Below are 27,313 nucleotides of genomic sequence, written 5' to 3' on the forward strand. Positions count from 1 at the left end.
GAGGGTTGCTGGGGGGAGGGGGGACAAGCGAGGGTGGTGGGGATATGGACATTGGGGAGGCTATGTGCTATGATGAGTGCTGTGAAATGTGTAAACCTGGTGATTCACAGACCTGTACCCCTGGGGATAAAAATACATTATATGTTTATTTTAAAAAATTATTCAACAGGATTAATTTTAAGATTTCAGAATCTAGTTGTCCATATACAAGCATTTGGGAAATTGAGAACATTAATTCTGGCAATAACCTGCTGCGTGAAATCTTCCTTTTCTTATAAAAATGCTACCAATATCTTCACTTTAGAACACATTTCCACTTGAAGCATGTCAGAGTACTTTACCACTGCAACATTAATGAAAGGCAGAAATAAAGTAGTATTTTAACACTTTCCAATAAACCAACTGATGCAGGAATATGACAAAGGCAATGGTTGCTATTTCAGTAAGTTTTTTAAAGTTATAACAAACAGCAACATAAAACATTGTGGCAGAGGATTATAAAATGTCATTTATCTGGCTAGACTGCGAAATTAAAGAGAAGTTACATAAAAATAAAGGACAGTATTATTAAGAAGTTACATAAAGATAAAGGACAATTAGTTAAAGGTTAAAGAAACTTGGAAGAAGCAGCTAATTTCTATGCAAGTATAGTCATTTTTGTTTGAGTGATGTAAAATTAAAATGCATAGAGGGTTCTGGAAATACTAACTGTATATTAGGAAAGGATCAGAAGATAGGATCAGAAAAAACAGCTGAGTCATCACCATCCCTGAACTATCATTTAATAAACTATCAGTTATATGTAAGACTTATCAAATCATACATTTCTGTCCCACTGAGAGTAAGTCTCAGTAAACTGCCACATTGCTCTGGTTTTTTATGAGATAGGGCACTGAGTAAATGCTATCCACCCCACAGATGGAGATACAACACCCAGAATTCACCTGACCAAATCCTGGCCCATGTGTTCTAACCACATTCGTGAGGGCCCTACTCCCATCCCACACATGTCTGCCTCTGCCAGTCACACTCAAACAACACACCTGGATCTTATCCATACCTTCTCAGTCATAGCATCATGGTGTTCAAAATCTGCTGAATGATTCCCCAGTGCGACTCGAAGCAGGGCATCAAATAAAGGCTTTGCCAATTCTGTTTCAGTCACCTTTGACCGGGAAAGATGGTCCCTCATTTCAAACAATATGTTTTCCACAGACAAGTTCTAAGGTAAAATAAAGGATACTAAGAATATTAATAACATGCTTTAAACAAATTGAAGTGACAAAAAATAATATTTACTTAATAAGTAGAAACATAGTCCATTTATTTGCAGTAGATATGAAAGTAAAAGGACTACAAATATCTAGCTCTTATACAAATACCCAGTTACAGTTAATAACATTTTTATTTATCAAATGCTTCACTCACCTTATTTCATTCTGATTTTCAGTGGATCACAAATTAACTGTATCATACACAAAAAAGATTAGTTGAAACTTCAGAGTTTTGATTAACTATCCTGACATTTTACAAATGCCTTATTCTTAGAGATTCTGTAAGACTCTAAGAAGGGCTTAGATTCCAGTCCCTTCCACTCTCTCCCTTCTTTATTCCCTCCCTTCTGTCCTTGAAGGAAACTCTTGCTGCTGGCCTGTGTCCCTATATTAGGTGATAAGGCCACAAAGATAAATATGAAACTGACTTCTCCCTTAATGAATTCCCTCCACCCAGCATAAGAACCAGATTCTTGTAGACAAGGCATGATGATGACCACACTAGAGCTATAAACAAAGTTCTAGGATAATCAAAAAGAGAGAAGGTGCCTGAGAGACCTGTCAAGAGTGTCTGGGGGAGGGGTCGTATGAGATGGATAAGAACAAGTAGTAGTGGGCAGGCATCGAGGCAGAAGTCTGCTGGTCAGAAGAACACATCCAGAATTCCTAACAAGGAGTGGCATCTTGAGAAGCTGTCAGCTAGCTCAGTGCGGTGGACGGCAGCATGGTGAAGGGAGGCAGGACGCGAAGCTACGCACGGAAGTAAACACAAGACACTAGGGCTCTGTATGCTGGCCTATAGAGTCTGGGGTTTTAACTTTGAGCACTGTGGAGACATCAGGATTTTTTAGATAGGAGTTAACAGGGAGACAGGAACTGCAGCAGGGAAAGCCTGTTGGCTGACAGAACAGTTAGGGATGGTTATGAACAGGGGTCTGCCATATTTGAAGTTTCTTTAGAAGCAGGGCCTGAAACTGAGGACTCTCTTTCCAGTTGAGGAATGTTCTCAGGAAAAATCTGTAGGGTCGTGAGGGAAGCAGAATATATTTGGGGTGGTGGAGGGGGGAATCCAGGCAAGAATGTGGTTTCAGAATAAATGCTGGGCTCCAGCCTAATTCCATGGGAAGCTCCGGAGCCTGGACTGTACCACAAAGATTGTCCCACTCCACAGAGCTGTATCTATCCATCACTGGCTATGAGCACCCTTCCCAGGCGTCTACAGAAGGGGCGTCTCCCAGGAGCCAAGGGCAATCCTGAGGAGACAACTCACATCCCTGGAGCAATGGCAGATGGGTGCCTCAGCTTGGTAAAGGGGATCTGAGCAGGGCACAGAACAGCGTCACACTGAGATTATAAAGTCTGAACTTTGAAACACAAAGCCCATTACTACTCATCCGACACATAATGCGTATCTAATGCCTTTCAGGGTTGGTAACTTCGATACATGTGGTTTTGCCTTCCAAACTGAACTGTAAGCGTCTTGAGGGCAAGACCTGGGTCATGCACTTCTCTGTCCTCCATAGCACCTGACACTGGACTAAGCATAAAGAAGCTTCTCAGTACTTATAATCTTTGGAAAAACAAAATGGCAATAGTATTACGTTAGAACTTTCAAACAAGAAAAGTAAAGCACAAAAGCCGAACAAAGGAGAAGCTATTACCTGATTAGGGAACTCTAATTCCGTTTTTTGCTGACTAGCTCTGGTGCTGTGAAGACAAATGGCAAGAAGGGCTTCCAAAAGTCGGATACTCTGTAGGGAAGTCTCGCTTTCTTGACTCGTGAGTCCCTTTACTTCCTCAGGAGCAGCCTCAGTAGCTGAAATACGTCCCCCATTTGCAGAAGAGAGACGCTGTGACTCTAATTTACCTACACTGTCAGCAGTCCTGTTTAGACCACCCAGTTCTGACACTGTGGGGTCTCTTTTGACAGCTGAAGATAATAAGTCTTCCCTTGTGGTGATCTCAGATGGAGACGTTCCATTTATATCTTGGTTTTCATGTGTGTGGAGGTCTCCTTCCCTTTGCCCTTGCTCCTCTCCTGGACTTCTGAACAGTTTCTGTATGATCATAAATATTAATTTATGGCAAGCCTGGAAACCACCAAGCCTGTAGAACTGTTTCTGGAAAACCGGACTCAACATGTAGATCCAATGACACATGGACCAAATGTCTGCTGCTTGGTGCATATGTTTGGGAGAAGGCAAGACGAGGCTCTCGGGAGATACGCATGGCGGCATGCAACGTAAAGGCTCACTGGTTGTACTGTCATAGCCAGAAGTATCTTCTGAGTCATTGGCCGACTCTCTGTCGGATTCTGCTTCCTTACTGACGCATAAGAATGCCACGCAGAGGAAGAGGTTTATCATGTTGATGTGAACATCCTGGCTAAAAGACTTCCATTTCTTTGGATAGGCTTCTTTGAGGCTGGCATAAAACTTGCTAAGACTCTGGGGAGAATCTGAGCAAACTTGCTGGTTACGAAAAGAAGTACCTACATTTAAAGACGACAAGTCCTTCTGTTCGATGATGTCTATCCCATCAACACTTGGAACTGAAGAATCTTTTTGTTGTTCCCCTAGGCTGATTATCAGAGTTTCAAAGGCTTTTAGGGAATGACTTCGAATACCATCTAAGTAATTTAATTCAATTAGTTGATTTACTCCATTACAACTTAAAAACAAATCTCTTATTATCCTGTGAGAGAAAAAAATACACAAGATTTCACATATAGAAACATCACTTATAAATAGGTACGTATACTATTTAAATACGTCATTGCTGCATGTGGTATATATTAAACACTAATCGATTCATCAATTATCTGGTTGGTGTTCTTCATGACAGCATGATCTCAAATTATTTTCTAATTACTTTCACATACATCCTTCTTCAAACATCACAAATATGACTCCAGCTTATTTAGGAAGAACAGATTACACACACACACACGAGTTACATGAAGCAACTCAGGGAAGAATACTTATCCCCAACTGGCAGGTTCTGTGTAAATTCTAAACGACACAACCACCTCCGCACTTGAGATGGACAGACTCTGACAAGAGGCAAGTCTGTGTGTGTCCATCTGTTTGTCTGCCTGCTGGCTTACTCGGGAATTTTAGTGTGTTTTACATCTGCACCGCATAAAGGGAAGGAACCAAGCTGCAGATCTGAGTCTCAGGTGAGACTCATGGGTCTGGATCACTGGAATCCTACTAATAACTAAGTAAGTCAGCTCAGTAAAGATCCAAATTGTCCACAAATACGCCAAAGAGTTACAAAACTTTTCAAATCAAAGTCAGTTTTATTTAAACTATGTGAGGATGTCAGAAATTTAAAAAAAATTGTAAAGATAATGATGACAAGTTATATATTATTATGTTTTTGAAATGGTATATACATGAATTTGTAAGACCAGACTATCAGAAGCAAGCTTTATTTTTGTAATTATTTTTTAAGTACCAGACTTGACAATCACAAAATCTGAAAATTTACTGGTAGAATTCTAAGTAATTTGGATTTTCCCTTTTTTGTTTAAATTTTAGTTTATTTATTTGTCAGAAAGAGAGAGAGAGAGAGAAAGAGAGCACAAGCAGGGGGAGGCAGAGGGGAAAGAAGGCTCCCCACCGAGCAAGGAGCCCAACACGGGACTCAATCCCAGGACCCCGGGATCATGACCCTAGCCAAAGGCAGATGCTTAACCAACTGAGCCACCCAGGTGTGGCTTAATCTTCTTTTTGCTTATCTGTATTTTCTGTTTTTCCTATATACATTGTGTATATAACAAATGTAAATGTGGTATTTAAGAAATCATAATCCCCTTAAGTCTACTGCCTTGACAAATAATTATCATTTTAGGTATGTGTGTATTTTACAAAGCTGTAAATAAGTGGGTGATATTTCTAATTTTGTATGTTTTATTGATAAAATATTTTTAGCACTTTCTCATATCACAGCGTGGTCTTTGTAAACATTATTTTTAATGGCTAATAACATTCTGTCAAGTAAATATAAATTAATTAATTTAACTTTGCCTCTGCTATTGGATATCTGTGTTGTGTCCATCCTTCCCTCACTGGTGTATATTTAAAACTTTTTTTCCACTGAGAAATTAAAATCAATGGCTCTGTGCTCTTCCCTATAATTACCCCAGGAAACTGAAATAAATTAATAGATCAATAGATCAACCAATCAATACAAGTAAAGCAAACTCTGACATGGGTTGGGAACACTTTTTGTTGTTAAGATAAATTAAATCCTAGGAAAGAATAATGGGTAAAGACATTTAAAAGCACACAATAAGGAAACGGTATCTGTGCAGATGCCCACATACGAACCTGGACTTAAGCAGAGCAGGCAGGGTTTTTAAATAAATCTGCAGCACTTCCTGGGGCAAACACTGGTCATGATGGGGACATGAGTGCATCTGAGCTGACGTGACGCTACTGTGTTGACAATGGTGTGCTAACTTGACGCCTCGCTGGAGCACAGGGTTAAAGACGGAATGATACAGTTTCCACCGCACAACGACATTGCCTCTCTGCATTAGAGAGCAGATGTGATGTGCAATTTGTACGCTACATAACCTGTCTTCCTCAAAAACAAACTTCTGATAAGCCTCTAAGGCGTCCCATTTCCACAGCAAGTCTTCAGATCCACTGCTGGGCAGGATTCCTTGAAATCTGTAGGCAGGGCTGGCCAGACTTGGGCAAGGGGTGGCCTCACACGAGTTTCCCTGCAGCGTCTCTTCCAATCTGGCAAGTTGATCAGGGTCCATGGTACAAATATTGCAAGCCGCTTGTTTAATTTTTTGCGGGGCGTCAGCTCCTCCCAACTGATCCAAGATAAGCTTGTTGAGGACATTCAGTATATGCTGCTGAACATGCTTCAGCGCAGGCAGCTGGAACGCATGGAGCAGAGGGACGATCACAGATTTGGGGTCCATGCAGCAGCAGACCCCCACGGTCTGGATGCCAGACAGGATGTGGACGCAGGTGACGCTCAAGGACGCCTGCCGCAACAAGCGCAAGCACTGGTGGGCGCACACCGCGATGCAGCAGCAGCGCTCGGGGTAATGAACATCTCCCTCCACGGTCTCCTCGAACGGGTTTTGGGAAACCTGGTTTTTAAAAGCCGAAACCAGGAGGCCCGAGAGGTCTCTGTGATGGTGCATAAAGTGAGAGTACTCACAGCGCCGGTGCCTTCTCCTCGTACACAGGGAATGATGAAGCTGCTCGGATTTCACCTTCTTGACGGTGCCCATGATTTTCATCACACTGTCGACGAGGGCTTTCAGGTGTTCCGAGGCCTCAGCGGGAGCGCCGTCCCGGGCAGCCAGCCACTCCATCTGAAGAACGGCTGTTTCAAATAAACTGAATCCGTGGTGCTGAATGAATTCCTGAACCAAATCCATGGCCTGGCTGAAGAAGAAGGGATTGGAAGCTGCACTTTGAAGACAGCAGATCAGGATCTGCAGAACCCCTTCCAGAAGCTCCGGTAAAAGAAGGGCTCTGTTACGATACTTTGAAAACGCAAAACCTTCTCGAACCTCCTGTAGTGTTCTCTTTTGTCTCGGTGCAAAGGGGTCAGGCTGCTTTTCTAGGCAAGTTCTAATTTTTAAAGCTGCTCTCAGCAATTCCGTTAAGTTTTTCCTAAGGTTTTCTGGCATCGTCTCTGCAGTACTAATATCTACTGACATAAGATGCAACACTGTTCGAAAAAGCATCCGTTGAACCAAAGCCACAGGTTCTTCAGTCCAACCTGTAGAAAGTGTCTGACTCTCCAAGTTGTCGCTTAGATTACAGCAGTCCCCAAAGCCTGCTAGAAATTCAGTCAGTGTGGGCACTACAGTGGCTGCCAGAGCAGAATTATGATTCAAGGTCATGTCAAACTTACAAACTTTCTCTAATAAAGATAACAAAACATGACATAAGTCAAAGGGAGAATTATTCATGTGACTGATAATAGACAAGGCAGCTGGCTCACTCAAAATGTCACTGTTTGACTCCTGTCTTGGAATAATCTCCTTGGAATGTTCCAAAGCCATGGTGTCAGGAGGAGTCTGTTCTTTGGTTGGTAAGTGGTCAAGTTTAGCCGTAAGGTGGTCGTCTTTAGGTGACTGGGTTACAAAATGCTGTAGCAGACGGGGCCGTCGATGCTTATTCATTGCTATGCTCTTGTCATCCGAATTGGCTTCTGAGTCTGAAGTGGACAGCCGTGTCTTTCTTGCATCTCTTATTGAATAGCGGTGGGTAGTTTTACGCTGCCGTCTGCTTTTTCGAAAAATGTTTACTTTCGCAGAAACCTGACCAGATGGGGCACTTCCTTCTAAATATAATTTTTCCTGAGTAGATCTTTGTGAACTTGAGTTCTTTTCTTTGGTCAGGATTATATCAGCTGAGAATGGTAGATTAAAATCTGTTAAGATAAAGAACGGAAGTTTAGACCTTAATATATTTTCAAACTCAGTTTGTACAGATGATTATTCTCTTATTTATCTTCCACTTTCGGAGCTTTTCCTCAGTTTCCGCCCCTGCCCCCGGGGCTGATTTCCTTTAGCTATCTGTCGTGTTCTCTGGATCATTTCCCCCTACACTTATTCTTCTCATGCTATGTACCGGGTAGCATTGGTTCAAAAGATACAAACTGATTTTGAAAACAACAAAGGAGAAGAAAATTAGGGGCGTAAATCTGATTTGAAACCATACATTGAATTCTGACATCAACATAAGTCTCTAGATTATCTGGGATTTAGCACTAGCATTCACACCATCTTACAAATCTCCTCTAATAGTGCCATTAATCAAGAAACAGGAGTATATTATATTCTCAAAAATAGCATTGAGCTTATATCCCTGATATAACTTAAGAACTTTAAGATGGTCCAAAATTATTTTTAAAATTGTATAATAGGTACTAACTGTTCTCTAAGATTGAGGTTAAAAGAGTTCTTCATTCAAAATATTTACTGAATGTGCCACACACTGAACTAGGTACAGGCATCCCTGTTTCATCCTCAGTGCCTAGAACCTAGGGCCTGGTACATGGACCACATGCAACATCTATTTCTTGAGGAAATGAATAAACCCTTCTTACTAATTTAAAAGTAAAATCAGTCTTTCCCTTTGCAATATTACATAGTAAGATCTATGTGAAAAATATAGTTCTAATTCAGAATGAATAAATAACAATCTATAAATAAAAGACCTGGGTCTCAAGAGAGAAGGGGAGAAATTAAAAAGAGTCTGACAAACTCCACCTATACAAAGGATGCAGGCAATGAAGACAACTTTCCTAAAAGAACACTAGTCGGATAGCTTAAGTGAAAAATAATTTGTGAATTCTACAAATTCACAAGAAAATGAGCGCAGAGTTAGTGAATCAACAAATAAGCAGTAAAACAATATTACAAGACCTTAGATAATCCCCTAAAAAGAGAGATCCATATCAGGAATGTATTAAAAGTACATATATGACACTGAAATACCAGATAGAAGGATTTATGTTTAACCTGATAGATTGTTAAACATCTCACAATTCACATATTACAGAAATGGTGAAGGTGAAAACTGTTCAACTGTTAATTCCTCCACTGAGACATTCACACTAAGTTTCAGATACTTAATATTATATAGATATACGTGTGTGTGTGTGTGTAATTAAAAATTTTTTTTCAAAATCAGATACTAAAAATACGTGTTGACCTTAAGTTGTAATGATTCTATCTAGTCTTGAAACAAAATATTACTTCAAATTACTCTCTTCAAAGAACAGTAAAAAAATTAAACTAAACTGCCAAAGTCACCAGTAGAGTACTGATAATAAAAAGCAGTCTTTAAGATAGGTGACAGAGCGGCACCTGAGTGGCTCAGCCGATTGTCTGCTTTCAGCTCACGTCATGTTCTCAGGGTCCTGGGATCAAGACCCAGATGCTGAGAAGAGAGACTGCTACTCCCTCTCCCTTTGCCTCTCTCTCTCTTTCAAATAAAAATAAAAATAAAATAAAATAAGCAAAGGAGCTTTCATTTCTTTCTTCAAACTTTCCACTATCCCTTTCTCTGATGGGGCTGCACACCTAGACTGACCCCTTCTGCTAAGTGTTCTGTTTCCTCGTATATTTTCTGATCATTGTTACATTTGAATAACCCCCTAAGAAGCACATCGTTTTTGTATTATTAGCAGAATAAAAATGCCTAAAGAATTTCTAAATACCTAAATACCTAAAGAATTTCTCCTGTCAAGTATCATGCTAATCTATACTGTTCTGAATTTGAACTGGATCAACTATTAAGGCAGGAGGAGCTTTTCCACGGATCTTCCTTCCCCAGTGGAATTTTGATAACACAAGGGATGTGATAAAAGAAACATACCTGCTGCCTTTTCTTCCTGAACAGGTATCTTCCATACCAGTGGAAGGAGCGACAGAAGTAGAGTAAGGAGCTCTTCTCTACATGTCAATGCCTGTATTAGAAACAAAGCAATCCTTCATGTCCTGAGGTCATGAGACACATAACTCCTAGAACCCTGTCTTAAACTGAGTCAAAAAATCCTTTTTCTTGAAAGGCTGCATTTGAGAAGCTAAGGGTCAAATTAATCTCAAATCCGGTGAAAGCTGTGGTGCTTTTCAACTTATAAACCCTTCCAAGGACAGAAGAATGTAAGGGTATTTGACAGTATTTAGCACATTCTTGCTGACGTTTCCGCAAACAGCTGTCATTACCACCATGCACATGGCAAGAATCTCTTACCTCTGAAGAAACAAATTTGCTAGGTGACAATGAAAAGTTAAGCCCTATTAATTAGCAAACCAATAAATGAAGTTACTAGAAAAACAAAGTCTTCATGCAGTTAAATGTAAAACTCAGAGAACACAATTTCAAAAAGAGAAATTGACATTATTAATAAAGGATATATATAAAGAGAGAAAGACTTATTAGTGAAGGTAATCTAATAAATATGTATTGACTGCACACTACGTCCACAGCACTTACTGTCTTACCCTTTCTGGAGGATATGGTCCTGGAGAAGGTCCCCTCATTTGGTCCATCAAATACATACACACAGACAGTTAAAGAACAACAGAAGGCATGTAGTATAAGTAAGTAGCTGGGTGTGGCACCGATACTCAGTTTAGGAGTTCAGGAAAAGGAGCAATCAGTTCCAGTTAGAAGTGTGGAAATGGGACTGGAGCTGGAGAGCGAGACTGGGATGCTGCGGGGGTGGGGGAAACATGGGTAGTCAGGGAATTAATGACAAATCAAGTTTAAGTTTAAGTTCTTCACTCCAGTCAGTGGGGAAGGAGCCACAGTAATATGTTCAGATTTGCTTGTTAGAAAGACCATTCTAGCCACTGTATGGAGACAGAATTGGGGTGGAAAGGGAAAGGAACTGACCAGCGTTAGAGGAGGGGAAACAAGAACCCAGATGAGAGACGATGGTAAACAGAAGTGCTCTACAGTAAAACTGAGAAACGGCAACGAAGAACAGAAATGACTTGCCGTTATCTATGGAGTGTAAGGGGGGAAAGAAAGATCCAGAAGAACTCGAAGAATTCTGGCTTAGGCAACAAGGTGACTGATGAAGTCCTCACTGAGACAGGAAATTCAGCAGCGGAACTAGGCTGGGCTAGAGAAGATGGATCCATTGTTTAGACAGAATAAGTTTGAGGCATCTGTGGGATCTTCAAAAGGAGAGAGCTTTTTAGTCAACAGTTATATATATAGATCCGGAGCTTAAGAAAAAGATGCGAAGTACATAAAAAGGGACTTGGAAGCCCCTGGGGGCAGACGTCAAGGGCACAGGAGATCTCCTAAGGGGAAAATGCAGAATGGCAAGAGAGGACGGACGGGAATGGAGCTCTGCAGAGCAACACCTCAAGAATGGAGAATGGTGGTGCCGGACAGAGGCCTGCCAAGGAGGCCGAAAAGCGGATCCCCCAAAGAGACATAGAGCAAGAAAAATCAAGGGAAGAGAGCAGCTCCGGAAAGAAGAAAGTCAACCAAGTCAAGAGCTGTTGTTCTTCAGTTGTGTAAGATGATGGCAGCAAAGCATTTGTCCAGTAGAGCGTCACTGGCAACCTTAGCAAGCTCAGTATTAAGGTAATGGTAAGGGTACGAGTCAGGGGGCGGTAGACCGCAGGGCTGGAAAGGAACGAGAAAGCAGGGACACAGCAACCAGGCTATTCCTTCTAGTGCCCTGGTTAGGAAAAGGCTGAAAACACTTCAAAAGTAAAATCTGAACTTCTTTTCTGGTTCCTGCCACCACCCCTGACCTATCCCCACGGTCCAGTCTGAAGGGCTTCCCGAATGTGGCTTGGGCTGTACCCCCGGCATGTCTTCTTCACGTGCACGGCCCTTGTCGTTCTCCACCATCCTCCCATCTGCCGAATGTCAACTCACTCTTCAGGCAAGTCTTAGTCCCTCTGCGGAGAGACTTCTCTACTCCCTCCTCGGGCAAGTTGGGTCTCATGTTCCTGACTGGCTTCTGGTACAGCAACAACTTCCTCAACTTTCCTGCCTGAATGCCGGCTTTCCTCCATGACTCAGCAAATATTTAGTGAGCCCCTGCCATGTGCCACTTGGCAGGGAGGGGCGAACAAGGAAGACACTATTTGCCTTCTCACAAAGCCGACATTCCTAGCAGGAGAGATGGAAAATAATGGGTACAAATAAGAAAACTTCATACAGAATGCTGTGCTGTGAAGAAAACTAAACAGGACAGGGATTATAGAGTGACTCAAAGGAGGACATTTAGATAGGCTGTTCAGAACGGGCCACTTGAGCAGATGCTCAAAGAGAAGAAGGAGTCCTTGCAAAGATTTGAAGGAAAAGGGCTCCTAGGAAGTACACAAAGGGTCGGGAGTGGGCTTGGTTATTTCACAGGATGGCAAGCAGGCCAGTGTGGCTGGGAGAGCAGTGGGGAGTGCTAGGAGATGAGACTGGAGGGCAGAGACTGGCAAGGTGGAGGGTGCCAGATCTAATGCGGCCTGCGGGCCAAGTGAAGGAGTTTGGATTTATCTCTAAATGGGATGGGAAACTTTTCCAAAAGTTCTTTCCAGTCCCCGCTCAGAGCATGGACTCCCAGGCCCAGGCCCCAGTCCTTAGCAATCACCCTTCTTTCCTGGCATGCCTAGTACAGAGTTGGATGTTAAATGTTATCTCCTTGAATGACTTTAAATTCTGGATGAACAGTCAGAATTATTCCCAAAGGCCCTAGTTCCAGGTGCTTGACCTCAAAATTAGAAAGACGAACGATGTCTGGGTAACATTTCCATGTACAGCTCATACTCGGTGTGTACCTCGGTATTTTTAAAGATGCCAGCCAGCAAAATGCCCAAGGTCTTTCAAAAAATGTAAACCAATTTTGGGCATGCCATTCCTGTAGAGTCCTCTCGATCTGAGTCTTTATCTTTGGCAGATGAACTAATACATTCTAGCAGAGCTTGCAGAAACCTTACAAGTGTGTGAAGCACCCCAGCCCTTGCCCTGTAACAGTATACTGGCGAATCGTCATTGCCACACTAATAGGCATTCCTGCCTCCCAGCCTCTGCACGACACATGGTCTGCAGCCTCACTCCTGCCCCCTTAGCTAAGGGGGCTCTCACTACCTTCAAGGCCCAGCTCCAGCAAAACCTCTTTTGAGAAGCCTTTTCTCCCACACCAACCCCCGTTTGCCATTCCCCTGTTCCACAGCCCTCACCTCCCACCCCAGCTCAGGACCTCATGCCTGTTTCCCCATTTCACCAAGTGGATTAGTTCTGGAAAACCATGGGCCTTTCCAAAGAATGAGACTGAAGCAAGTGCAGGATTTTGGTTTTTGCCACCTCTGCTGGAACTGCAGTCCTGAGGAGGACACAGCTTGCCTCCCCATGGCCCAATATGGCAGTGAGTGCCCAACTCCTGACCTCATTCAATCACGGTACTTCTTAACACATCCATCATTGGGGAAGCTCTTGCTATTCCTCTGGATCTATTACTTTTTTAGGTATTGCACATTTCCAGATTTACTTATGCTTTCAAGTTCCAAAGAAACCACACGGATCATTCTATCCCTTTGCAAGTCAGAGAATCCTTTGCTCTTATTTGTGGGTATCCTGGTAAACTAGAACTTGCAGTGCTCTATTTCAACCCCAGCTCTGGTTCTTCTCTTGCAAGGTTCTAATGATAATTGTCACAGTGTCCAGAGGAATGGGGTGCTACCTCATGCCAGCAAGGAGAAAGTTCTCAATATGCCATATTTGGCAACATACACCATAAACGGATTCTTGGCTGTTCCTACACTGTCCGTTCTATAGAAATCACACCACTCTTCATTTAATACTTACATTTTTCTGTTTCCCCTTCTGCAGGAAAAAGGACAGCAACATGCCTTTTTAAATTCCCCCAGAGCAGTAATAAATAGTAAAATCACTCTCATTTAGGTGGTAATTTTTTAGCTCAACTCAAGAAACATATTTTAGGGACCTATCAGGTGTCAGGCATTGCTCCTTTCAGTTCAAGTAATGGTGGCAGGGTCGGGGGGGTGGGGAAGGCAAGTGAGTCTGAGAAAGGGCTGAGAGGAGAGGCAGATGGATGGCCAGGATGCTGCAAAGGCAGGTGAAAACCAAACCAGTGGGGTTCAAGGACCTCAGGATGACAGGCTAAGCTTAGGGCCTGGACTGGATTCAGAATGTGATGGAAGATGACCAAAGTTACTTTAATTGGTATTAATGATATTACTTTAAATCTGGATTTTGACATGCTAATTAAATTTAATGTTCCAGCCATAGACAGAAATATATGTAAGTTCTTTATTTCTTCTATCAGAATTTTATAATTGTTTCTAATGTATGTGTGTATACACACATACACACAAGAACATTTCTTCATTAGTACTGTAAAAAGAATCTTTAATTTTGTTTTCTAGCTATATAGCTGTGGCTAAAGGAAATTACGATCATCTGGATTTTTCTGTATATGCTACTTTAAGAATGGTATTTTTATTTCTCCATCTTTCTCACGTTTTAGCTGTCATTACTTTCATGATCCACTTTACTACTGTGTGTTTTTAAAACATGATAACGAACAGAAATAGTCATAAAGAGTTATTATGTTGATTCTATTATAGAACTTATTCCTAAAAAATATTATTGGTTTTTCTCCTCTTGGTATATGGCATCCTCTATTCTTAATCTGTTTGAGTTTTTCAATGCATTCATTTCATCAAACATTTTTGCTTAGAGTTGTTGAATTACAACAGGGGTGGCAATCTTTGTTAGTAAACATCTCTGCCTTTTTGAATCATATATGGCCTCTGCTGTACATTCTTCTGTTTCTTTTAACAACCTTTGAAAAATGAAAAACTATTCTTAGCTTGTGGGCTGTCCAGAAACAGATGACTGGCCGCAGGATTTGGGTTTGCAGGCCCCAGTTCACCCAACCAGTCTCTGTGGCCTTTCCTCCTCCCTTCCCAGCAAAGCAGGGTTATAAACTGGTTATATTACTCTTTGTTAGGACTCCAGAAAGACTTTAGGTACTACCTAGTAAATCCTATCAGCTAGACAAAAGTACTACCAAGAATCCTGCCGGCATTACTCCACACAAGCTTTATTTGCCTGAAGTAGAGAGATCTGTCTCAAAAGCAATTATAGACGTGGCTTTTGGGGGGTGTGGTAACTCCATTAAAAGTCAGAGGAAACCCATAACACTTTTAAAGAAAGCTGTATTATTAAAGAATGCCGACAGTTTGGACTAAAAGGAAGAGACAATTCAAAATGAATAGACACCACTGGTCTCCCCCTTTTCTACAGGTGTGAGGCAGGGTGAGAATGCTGTGTCTTATGTAAAAGAGAAAACGCCTCAGAGGACGGATCCCAGAGCCCTGGAGAACCATGGATTAAGGAAGCACTCCCACAGAAAAAAACATTCCTTGTCCGAAGAACAGGGGCACCAACATGCCCACTAGGACATCAGTGGGTCAGTGACTGCTCCGTGCCTCCGGTCACTCTCCATTTTGAATACAAGTATGCAGTGTGGTTAACTTGTCCCTGTTCATCACTGTATACTGTGAGCGTGGCTTTTGTGTTCACAAGTCTCTCAGTCAAGAACAGCTGTAAACAAAGCACTGTACCGGGAAGCCTCACCTGCATCCAGAACTGATGGACATCATGAGATCAGGAACTTCAAGCCTGATGCCATGATAGGACAATACTTTGAGAGTCCTGTGGGAGAGGAAGTGTAGGAGGAGTGCTAGTAACTGTGGCCAGAGAGGAGATGATGGTAGACAAAATATGGTCACAAATTTTCTTCTCCTGAAACGATGGAGTCTATGTTCCTATCCCTTCATTCTGTGCTGGCCCGTGACTTGCTTTGACAACAGAATGTGGCACAAGTGAGGTTATGCTACACCTTGTAGCTATTCTTCCCCCCTCCTGGAATGATGCTTCCACAACCACATAAAGAAGCTGAGCCTCACGTACTGACATCGGAGAAGTCACGTGGATGAGAACTGAGGCAGTCGGGCCGACATCCAACAGCCCCCAGTCTTCTGCCAACAGATTGCATAGTCAGAGGCCGCAGCTGGCCCCACAATTAGCGGAGGCCGTGATCCTGGCTGGGTCTGCTGGAGCTGCCAACTCACAGACACATGAGCAAAGGAACCCTTTTTGTTTCATGCCGCTAAGTTCTTAGACTGTGCTCTGTTATGCAGCAATCGCCTGATGTACTCTGCTCAGATCATCAGCCTGGGTGTAAAGGGAGATAACGCACCAGATTACCTGCTCTCTGTGGGTAGCACCACCATCTAGTGGCCAAGAAGATACTCTCACTACTCCAAGAAGTAGGAATACCAGCATCTCCCCTACTCCTTCATTCCTGCCAAGCTAATCACGCACAGATAGATCTTGGCATGTGTGTAAACAGAATCCATAGAACCAGAGTAAAATAAAGTTCATTTACTATAATTATCTCTACTAATTTTAAAAGTTGCATTATTTTCCTATTGAAATCATTCTTGCTAATATTTTCAATGACTTAACTTGTCAGATCTGAAGAATAATTTTCATTGCCTATTTTCTTGCTTCAAAACCTCCTCCATGTAAAAAACAAAACAAACAAAAAACCTCCCCAGGGTTTTCAGAAAAAACTTACGCCTCCTTAATATGGTACATGGGGTTTGCCTTCCAGTCTTCTCAGCACCCCAAAACTGCACATACAGCCTTTGCTCTAACCCCAATAAACTACTGCTAGGTCACTGAATGCTCTTCCTTCTCTGGCTTCCAAGGTCCGCTTTTGCAGTTCTCCTGGTTTAATGTTCCCCCCCTTTCTACATTGCTAATCCCTACTTAGAGATGCCAAGTTCTCTAAGAAGCATTTTCTCATCGCCCTCTCCTTAACACGCCCCCCAAAATGTTTGTCATCATTGCCTTTTTTCAATCTGTCTGCCCCTTCAAAAGCTAAGAGCTCCCAGTAAGGACAGTCTCTGTTCTTTTACCTCTGCATCTAGCAGAGCTGCTGATATTACAGGCTCTTTATGGCCTGCTGAATAAACCAGTGAATGAATTGTGCAGCCCTACTACAAAGGGTCTGGTATTTTTCTATAATACATATTTTATATATGACATTGATTGGCCATTTATGTAGCACTATATATTAAAGTGATAACACTACAGAAATATGGGAAGAAATAGGTACTCTCTTACACAGAAAACAGCTGAAAAAGATACCTATTATAATTTTTAAATAATGTTTTGTTCGTAAATACATAACCTCCTCCAGTAAAACTTCACATTTTATTCAGCAAAATAAGTAACAACTTTTTAGAACATTCATAAAGCATGAACAGGTGTGAAAATTTATATGCCAAAGTTTTAAAAAGTAGTATTTATCACACTTGAGTTGGTAATAAATTATTGTGATTTTCTATCCACTACATCAGAATTAAGCTGTATATATTTATAACCAGAGTATAGAAAAAATTAGAAACTGTTATCAAATGTTATATGAAAACAAATACTTTTTATATTGGAGACATCTTTTAAGTCATCCAACTAAATGTATTTAAATTGTTCCTTCTTGGAACACTGAAAAAAAAATAAAATAAAATTACAAAAAAAATTACACATAACATTAAAAAATAAATAAATTGTTCCTGATGAGGACACGGAGATCTGAAGCAGCTGGTCATGAGCTGAAGTTACCCATCTCACTGATGCTGGTGCCAAGATTAAAATTTAAGATAACTCTTCCTTTTGGGGCTGGACAAATTTTCTTTCAAAAAATCTGTAAAAGTCTGCATATAAACTTCAGCCACGGTATCTTTAACCATTGAAAAGAACATATTTTTTCTATTTAAGGAGACTATTTTTTTCTGAAGAATAAACAGATTTAATGTGTCTGTATATAAGAGATCATGACCAAATGGGGTTTATCCCAGGAATGCAAGTGACGGTTTCAACATTTAGAAACCATCAATGTTATTCATCCATCTTAACAGAACAACAAAAAAAAATATATGGTAGTCTCAGTGTGAAGATTCAGCAAAGGCATTTGACAAAATCCAATATCCATTCAGGATAAACTTTCTAGCAGGTTGGGAATAGATGAGAACTCCATCATTCTGATAAAAGGCATCTAAGAAAAACCCGGAGCTAACATGATGGCTAATGGAAACACTGAATGCTTTCTCTCTAAGGTCAGGCACTAGGCAGGATGTTCACTCTCATCACTTCCACCTACCTCTGCACTAAAAGCCAAAGTAAAACGCAAGAAAATGAAATAATAGGTACAAAAATTGGAAAAGTGAAATTATTATTCACAGATGATTTGATCGTGTGCACAAAAAACCCTAGGAATCTGCAGAAAATTTTCAAAATAAATACAAATAAATGAATTTAGCAAAGGCATAGGATGCAAGGTCAATGTACCAAAATCAATTATATTTCTATATAATTGACAGAAACATATGACAGCAACAAATGACAGAAAATAAAAATTTTAAATTCCATTTACGATAGCATTAAAAATAATAAAATATTCAGAATAAGTTTAACCAAAAATGCAAGACTAAAAATCACTAAAAAAAGACACTAAAAATAAAAAATATGGCAGAGAAATTATATAAGACTCAAACAGATATTTACACCATGCTGATAGACTGAGAAGCTCAACATTGTTGTCAATTTTCTCCAAATTGATTTTTGGATTCAATGTTATCACCACTAAAATCCTAGCAAGCATTTCTATAGAAATAATAAGCTCCTTCTAAAATTTATATGGAAATGCAAAGAACTTAGAATAGTCCAACATTCTGGAAATGAATGAACTGAATGAAAAATGAACACTCTGAAGAACTTATACCACCTAATTTCTAGACACACTATAAAGGCCACAGTAACCTAAACAGATGATAGACAGTGAAACAGAAGAGTCTAGAAATAAAGCCCAAGTATATGGCGAATAGATTTTCCACAAAGGAGCCATCGATTTCTCCCTTGGGAAGGGGCAGACTCTCAAGAAGAAATGTGGCTGGAATGACTGGGTAACTGCACAGGGAGGAGGAGGGAGGAAGGAACTACAGCTGCGGCCTCACACTGTACACAAATATTAATTCCACATGGAATACAGACCTAAAAATAAAAATACTAATTAAAAAGCTTCTAGAAAAAAAAACAGGAGAGTATTTTTGCAACTTTGGGATGCAAGATAAGGATTTCTTAGCATATAAAACACACTACATTAAAAATCTACTGTTCTAAAGGCATTGTTAGGAAATGAAAAGGCAAGCCACAAAGAACATATTTGCAATTCAACAAAGACATGTATCCAGGATACATTAAAAAAAAGAAAACTACAACTGGATACTAAGCAAATAATCTGACTTTTAAAATGGGCAAAAACCTTAAATAGACATTCACTAAAGAAAATGTATGAGCGGCCAATGAACACATAAAATAGTACTCAGATCATTAGTTTTTAGAGAAATGCAAATTAAAATCACAATGAGATACTACTTCATATTTGCTTAAGATGGCTAATATTAAAAGGGCTGGCAAAGTCAAATATCAGAAAGGAGACAGAACAACTAGAATTCTCATACATTGCTGGTGAGAAAGAAAAGTGACACAGCTGCTCTGAATAAAGAGTCTGGCACTTTCTTATGAACACCTACCCTTTGACGCAGCAATTGCATACTAGATAGTTACCCAGAAAAAATGAAAATATATTCAGACAAAGACTTTTTTAAGGAGTTCAGAGCAGCTTTATTTATGAGAGCCAAATGGAAACAAAAGCCAAATGGTTAAACAACAGGTGAATGGTCAAACAAATCGTGGTATATCCATACAACAAAATACCAGAATCAAAACTTGGTGAGTTACTGCTTTATGCATAACAGAGCTCTGGGACACCAGAGTACATATTGCATGATTCCATTTATATGAAGTTCTTGGACAAGCAACACTACACTTAGATGCTGGAAATTAGAACTGTGGTTGTGTGGCAGGGGAGGAAGGGGAGGGGCTGCCTGCAAAGGGGCATGAAAAACTTTTTCTAGAGTGATGGCAATGTTCTAAATTTCGATCTCGGCTATGGTTACATAGGTGTTTGTCTTTGTCAAACTCATTCAACTATACATTTTACGTTTGTGCATTCACTACGTATAAATTATATAGCAATAAAGTCTATTTAATTATTTATACCAAATATCTATTAATAAAGTCCTTGCACAATAGTGGAGGGGTAGCTATGGACTTCACTCCAAGCCTCTTGCTTGGAGTACCCAAGAAGTGCTCCCATTCATGAGAGGCACAGATAACAAAGGTGAAGTTCCTCTTGAAATGCACTGTTTTAGATCTACTGTTTTGAATCCACCCTAAGTGATTAAACTTGCTTAGTTAAATTCACCTTAAGGATCCAAATTATCATTCTCCATTTCCTGGTTTAAATAATTAAATCTTATTTAATTATTTAAAAAATCCTATTTTTTAATTAGGACTTATTTTGCGCTCTACTTCTACTGTTCCTCCTGGTTCCTACTATCACTGCTACAGATATTCCAAAGGTGAATGACTGGGGAAGAGGGAACACAAGGCATTACCTTAGGAAAAAATATTGTTGAAATTATGACTTGGATGATTTCATTCATTTAATAATATATTAAAAGATATTTCATGACTTAAAAGAGAAAGTATACAATCTATAGAATCAGAAAGTAGATTAGTGTTTGCTTAGGTCTGAGGGTGATAGGAGGGATAGGGGAGTGACAGCTAAAAGGTGCCAGGTCCCTGTTTGAGGTGATGAAAATGTTCTAAAATTCTATGTGGCTATGCGACAGCGGCACATATCTGTGATTATGCTAAAAACCACTGATGACTTATTTCACTTGGCATAATCTCCTCCAGTCCCATCCACGTTGATGCAAAAGTGGGATATTCATCCTTTCTGATGGCTTCATTTATTTGTGGAACATAAGGAATAGCATGGAGGATACTGAGAGAAGGGAAAAATGAACGGGGAGAAATCAGAGTGGGAGACAAACCATGAGAGACTATGGACTCCGGGAAACAAACTGAATGTTTTAGAAGGGAGGTGGGTAGAGGGATGGGTGAGCCTGGTGATGGGTATTGAGGAGGGCACGTATTGCATGGAGCACTGGGTGTTATACACAAACAATGAATTATGGAACACTACATAAAAAGTAATTATGTACTTACTGTCTGGTGACTAACATAACACAATTTTAAAAAAGGGGAAAAATAAAGTAATATGTCTTATAAAAAAAATAGATATAGAAAGAAGAAAATAAAGATGTAAAAAATGCAAAAAAACCCTCCATTGAGTTGTACATATGAAATGGGTAAATTTTGTGATACATGGGTTATATCTTAACATCTACGGCTTTCATTAAAAAACCTACTGAAATTCTGATTAGGATTGCACTGGAATCTATACATTAATTTAGAAAAAACAAGTATCCTTACAATACTGATTTTTCTAATACATGAAAATTATGTAGTACTACATTTATTTGGGTTGTCTTTAGATTCTCTCAAAAATGTTTTATAGAATTATGTACAGAAATTTGTCCATGTTAGATTTATTCCTGCACATTTGATATTTCTGATGCTACTTACAGGATATCTTAAAAAGAGAAAAAACACTGAAATGTTCTAATGTGGGGTAAGAAAATGAACAGAACATTATATGTTTATTAAATCATAAAATTTTGAAATAAAAATTACTACACATGATCTAACAAATAATTTTTCTAATTTTAAAATTTATTTATGGAAAAGTCAGACAAAATATAAAAATTAAATTACATGTAGCCAGGCATTTAATAAATAACATTCATGAAAGGAGTAAAAATACATAGTATTTTGGAAAATACTCTGGAAAATTTCATGACAGGTGGATACCACAGTGAGCAGATACTCTCTGATATTTGTTAGGTTCCTTAGTGTATAGTGAAAACAGAGTCATTGTTTAATTTTAGTCTCTGTATTTACCCAATATATGTATTTATTAGCAAAATGCTTTGATAGCAAAAAATTTCAACAGTAAGTTTCTACTAAAGCCAGTAACAGTCATAAGTGTTGAAAAATGTCTGTCATATTGGTGCTACAGAGCCCTTATTATCTTTTCAAGTTAATTGAAATATTATCTAACTACATTAATTAGTCCCCTGAAAGCAAACAGTAAATTTTTTCTTTTGTAAAATACATATTTGTTTTTTATTAAAATGAAGTAAAGACATAAATCATGTTTGGGCTGCAAGTTAAGCCTGTCTGAGTTACTTAATATTCTGCATCTCAGTTTTTCATCCACAAAAGAAGGTTGGATGACATTTCTATTTCCCAACTAGCTTTAGAGTTCTGTTAATTCCATAATAAGGAAACAGCAAAATACTATATGTTCAGACCATACTTTGAGCAAACACAATAAGGTATAAAAAAACTGGATGTATATAAGCTAAAGAACTCAGTAATTACTGGTTTAAGGATTCTCTATTTTCACCCCAGAATTAGTAAATTCTCTATTACAGTAAACCTTTCAAAAACATATCTGACATTTATTGAAAGTGCAAATGTTTTTCTGAATCAAAATCTAAGGTCTCTACTAATAATCATAGTTATCTCACACTGATATTAGGATAAAAAGCTTAATATATATGAGATCACATTAGAAGAAAGGCCATTTATAATCCTAAGACATTTCAGACATTTTGAAAAGTCTTCAAATAAACAGTATGTGCATAAACTGGGCTACTTTTCTTTGTTGGAGTGATGTTAGAAATAGGACTTTATCTCAAAGAGACTCTCAGAAACTAAACAACCCAGAAATTATGTATCTGTAATCAACTATAATAAACTGGTAAAAAAGTTATTTGATAAGAAAATGTTACCTGATCAATGATAGAATTTAGCTTGGTAAGTAACAGAAATCCTCGGCCGTGGACAAGGTACTGGCCCAGCGTAGCCATGTGTGTCTCCTCCTCTTCTTCCTCCCTGGTCTCCACCCTCTGGACCACCGCATTGCAAAGCCGGTTGACATCCGTCAGAAATTCACGTGCCAGTGAGTTACTATCGATGCTCATGACCGAGCTATTAAATAAACATTACCAAAAAAGATTAGAGAAATAAAAATTTATGTTTAAAACTAAGTGTTTTTAAGGTTGGTTGTTTTTAACCAAAGACTGACTTTACGGGGCATTGGTAATTAACCCAATAATATTTTCAGACATAGTCCTGATCTAGTTAGGTGTTCCTTAAATATTGTCACATGGCAGAAATAGTTGTGGGTGTGACAGTCCCTGAGCATTACCAAGAACAGGAAGTGAAAGCACAGTGAGAAGATACACAGCGAGTGGTGGCAGTTAAGGTGAATTCTGACCTTCTTTAACAGCCTCATCATAGGATGTATAGTGCACTGTTCTTGCTCTACATGGCTTCCAAAAAAATGAATGGATCTTTTTAAAAATATAAACTGTTTTTCACATGATGGAACTGACAATCATACATCCTCCCCTCAACAACCAGGGTTCAGTTAATGGAGAGAAAAGGATTTACCATCAGGTAAATAAAAATTGAAGAATTACTGCAGCTGAAGCTATGCCACTTCACTTCTTCCTATACATTTAAATCAAAGGGCAATGCGACATTTTGAGATAAAGGAAGATAATAAGGTAAAGCAGACAGAAGAGACGGAAAACACCAATATAAAGAAAAAAGATGGGCAACTATTTAGAAAGGAAAAATCATGAACAATAAAATTCCCAAAGAATTTCAGAACAGTTTCATCTTAGGGCAAAAAGTAATTTTGAGACATCTGGTAACCTTTAAAAACGTTTTAACCTGGAGAGATTAAATAAGAAGTATATTGTGAAGTCTTTCTTTGCCCAAGGGCGGGGCAGGGGACAGGGTGGGCAGATGCCTCCTAGCCCCTGCAAAGAAGGCAGTGGAGCCCATTCCCAAGGGGCAGGGCCAGCCTCTGAGCCCTAACTAAGCGAAGCACGCCTGATTCAGGAGCAGTCGGCATGCATCCGGCCGCAATATCTGACCCATACGATGCCACTTACAAAGAGGCAACCGGCCAATCAGGCTCTTTCTGTCTCAGGAATTTGAATAAAGGGACACAGCTGATGAGTTGCAAAGCCACATAAAGATGGGCCTGTGGTAGTCCTTGTGAGGTAGCTGAGGCGCGGAAGAAAACAACGGGGTGAAAATGAACTACTAGGATACAAAGGGAAACAGAGAGACATGAAAGGGAAACACTAAAGAAATTCCTAATACTACTTTGGTTACTGTTCATTTTGGGGCCTGATGATTTATGTCCTGGATTCCCATCAGAATACTAGGTGTTATTATAGTAACAATCTCCGCTGTAGCATAACAAAGTTCATTAGTTTTAACATTGTTGATTACCAGGAAAAAGTATAAAAAATAAAATGTACATTATTCATCTCAAAATATCCTCCCTTATATAAACATTGGCTTTTTATAAAGCTTTCATAAGGTAAAATTATTCAATAAATCAAATAATTTTTAATTTATATTAATATAAACTAATTATATATTATAATATGTACATAATATATAAACATCTATATTCACTCCATAGTTACTGATTTTATTAACTTATTTCACCTATTTTGTCACAGATTTTAAGGTACATAATTTAGTGCACCACTAAAACAAGTAACACTGCCAATTAAAGTATAACACAATGCCTTCTTATCTCACCTTCTAGGCCGTCAAGACTACCCACCATTCTTAAAAGTGCTACACTACTGTTCTTGGGATTTTCTTCCAAAGATGCTGACATCATTCTGAAAGTTTCGATGCTGGCACCTAATCTTACCACATAGGATCAGAAGAAAGTTTCCAAAAATATTTAAAACTCATCAGATGTAGTACAGCAAGCGTGTAACTCAGCTCAATTGCTGATATGAGCCACTAAGGACCGAGCTCCCCCGTGAGCAGGCAAGAGCGACCCCTTCACCAAGCACAGCCGGCTCCCAGTGCTTACTAGACACCCCTGAGTACAAGGCACACTGCAACTTTAGCAATATTAAAAATGTGAAAAACTTTAAAATTACAGTAATAATTAGGGTCTATTTTCTGGAAATGAAGATAATAAAAATTAGTATGAATATCTAGGTATGACAATTACTGAGGAAATCATTTCAATGCTACTTCCTATAAGCACAAGATGCCAGGATGGCAAAAAACATTACAATATATGCAGAAATGTATATTATTCCTGATTTTTAAATGTACATAAAATAGACACAGTTACATAAATAGGGTATTATATATAAGTGATCTGACCTGTTTTGATTCACGTAGATATTTTGGAAATCTTTACACATGCTCGCTCTCTTACTCTTTCTGCTAGCTTCTGGCACGCTGCTGCCTGCATATGTAACATGTTCATCATATAGAGTACTGTTAACTATGCAGCCAATCTCTTATTGAGTATTTAGGCTATTTCTAGTTTTGATTATCACAAACAGAGCTGCAATGAACACCCTTACACTACTTGCACATTTATCCTTTATGTGCTTGTGGCAGAAACTGTTACTTCCTCCTACAATAGGTTTTACACATTTCTTGTTAGGTCTCTTCCAGGGTGTTCTGTAGCTTTTGCTGTTGTTCTAGGGATTTTCTTTCCATTATATAATCTAATTAGGAAAGAGAAGTAGTATGTAGGAGGCAAATGGAAGTATATTTATGCTGATGCAATAATCATATATCCAAACTTCTTACTGAACTTTCATTAATTTTTGAGATTTCCAGACATAAAACCCTATCATCTACAAATAACAAAAATTCTGAATTCTCCTACCCAGTATTCACACACTTACTACTCTTCAAAGTACACTAGTTAGCAACAGAACATCATCAGTAGGGGTGATGGGAGATACTTCTGCCTTGCACATTAATAAATACTCATTTCTTCCTGCACATCTAATAGGGATGTTGAACTTCAATGAATGCCTTTCAGCCATTCTGAATGCCAACTGAAAAGATGATTGCATGGTATATTTAATTAATTAATTAATTAATTAATTAAAGATTTTATTTATTTATTTGACAGACAGAGATCACAAGTAGGCAGAGAGGCAGGCAGAGAGAGAGGAAGAAGCAGGCTCCCTACTGAGCAGAGAGCCCCATGCAGGGCTCAATCCCAGCACCCTGGGATCATGACCTGAGCCAAAGGCAGAGGCTTTAACCCACTGAGCCACCCAGCACACCAGCACAGTACATTTTAAAGATTCTTTAAAATATTTCCAATATCCAGAAAAGTACAAAGAATTTATAAGAGGCGGATATAGCAAAAGCTCAGATTTAGCAAAATTAACAGTGTGCAGTGTTCAGATCAGTGTGTGTGTATGTATGTGTGGTGTGGGTATGTGTGTGCAAGGAAATCAAACCTTATAGTACAGGAAATTCACACCCCACCTCACTTCTTCCTCTCTTTAGTTGGTGTTTATCATTTCTATACATGTTTTTATAAGTTTTTACATGTTTACAGCCACAAAAAATTCAATACTATTTTAACTATAAATAGTATAATATATGTATCCTTTTATAACTTTAGTTTTCCTTTCAACATTGTTTGTTCCTTTAAACAATTATGCAATATGCCATTGTATGGGTATACCACAATTTATATATACATCTCTACTAAAGGCAAGTTTAGTTGTTTGTACTTCGGGGTTTAATTAATGTCACATAACTACGTAGTTTCAAAGGCTGCTTTTATCTATTACATTAATACTTACCAATCTCTCAACACTTCTGTAACATTTAGAGTCTTTACAATTTGAGCTCATGAACCAGATGAAATAAATACTCCTAGAATAAAGCTTCACCTATTTAAAGAAAAGACAAACATATTAATGGTAATAGTAAAACAAGTAATTTTAATAAAGTTCTGACACAAAAACCATCATATTTGATGTGAAAGAAGCCAAAGAAGTTTTTGAACCTCAAGAACACACTACGAAATTTCTAGAGCTCCAAGAATGGAATCTTGAGACAGGAAGTGTTGGAACATACTTGATTTGAACAAGGCAACTTGATCACAGATCCCTACTCCTCCCTTCCTTCCAACTCCTCACAATCTCCAGGTAAATCACCAGTTAACTATAAGGGGAATCAGCTCAGTATCAGTCTTCTTAACACTGAATCTAGAGGCAGTGGAATACCATCAACATACATACTACGGGTAGCCAAGTTATTACTCTCCTGTGAGAGTGAAAGGCACCTGAGGATATATGAAAACTCAAAAAAATACTAAAACCAAACAATGAATAAACTCCCACCAAATTTCATATCCTTGTTCACGTTTTAAAAATGAATTAACCTTTTGTGTATAACACAATGAAGGTTATTTCTGAACACTAAAGGATGAATTCCTACTTCTAGGGTAGCAACAAATGCTTCCGTTTAGTTACCTGTTTTCCCCTTCCCTATAGTTGTGCCCAGGCGAGGCATAAAAAATATTTTCTTATTACAGGTACAAGGCAACCATGAATGTTTATTTTAAAACAAGTGTTTAAA

The 27,313-nt window shown here is 39.1% G+C and overlaps 1 protein-coding gene across 7 annotated transcripts in view; it reads right to left on the reverse strand.

The window, feature by feature from the left end:
• The window catches only part of LYST (lysosomal trafficking regulator), a 174,117-nt gene that overhangs the window by 124,419 nt on the left and 22,385 nt on the right, over positions 1-27,313 (reverse strand). For all 7 annotated transcript variants that reach the window (XM_032313704.1, XM_032313702.1, XM_032313699.1 and 4 more), the window contains 6 exons: positions 26,533-26,622; positions 22,651-22,849; positions 9,641-9,731; positions 5,609-7,688; positions 2,936-3,968; positions 1,061-1,222 (listed from right to left, as the gene is read on the reverse strand). In XM_032313704.1, the coding sequence (XP_032169595.1) occupies positions 1,061-1,222; positions 2,936-3,968; positions 5,609-7,688; positions 9,641-9,731; positions 22,651-22,842 (3,558 nt within the window). In that variant the 5' untranslated portion in view covers positions 22,843-22,849; positions 26,533-26,622. The remainder of the gene's footprint in view (positions 1-1,060; positions 1,223-2,935; positions 3,969-5,608; positions 7,689-9,640; positions 9,732-22,650; positions 22,850-26,532; positions 26,623-27,313) is intronic.

Source organism: Mustela erminea, chromosome 14 (assembly GCF_009829155.1).
Source record: "Mustela erminea isolate mMusErm1 chromosome 14, mMusErm1.Pri, whole genome shotgun sequence".
Classification (NCBI taxonomy): Eukaryota; Metazoa; Chordata; class Mammalia; order Carnivora; family Mustelidae; genus Mustela; species Mustela erminea.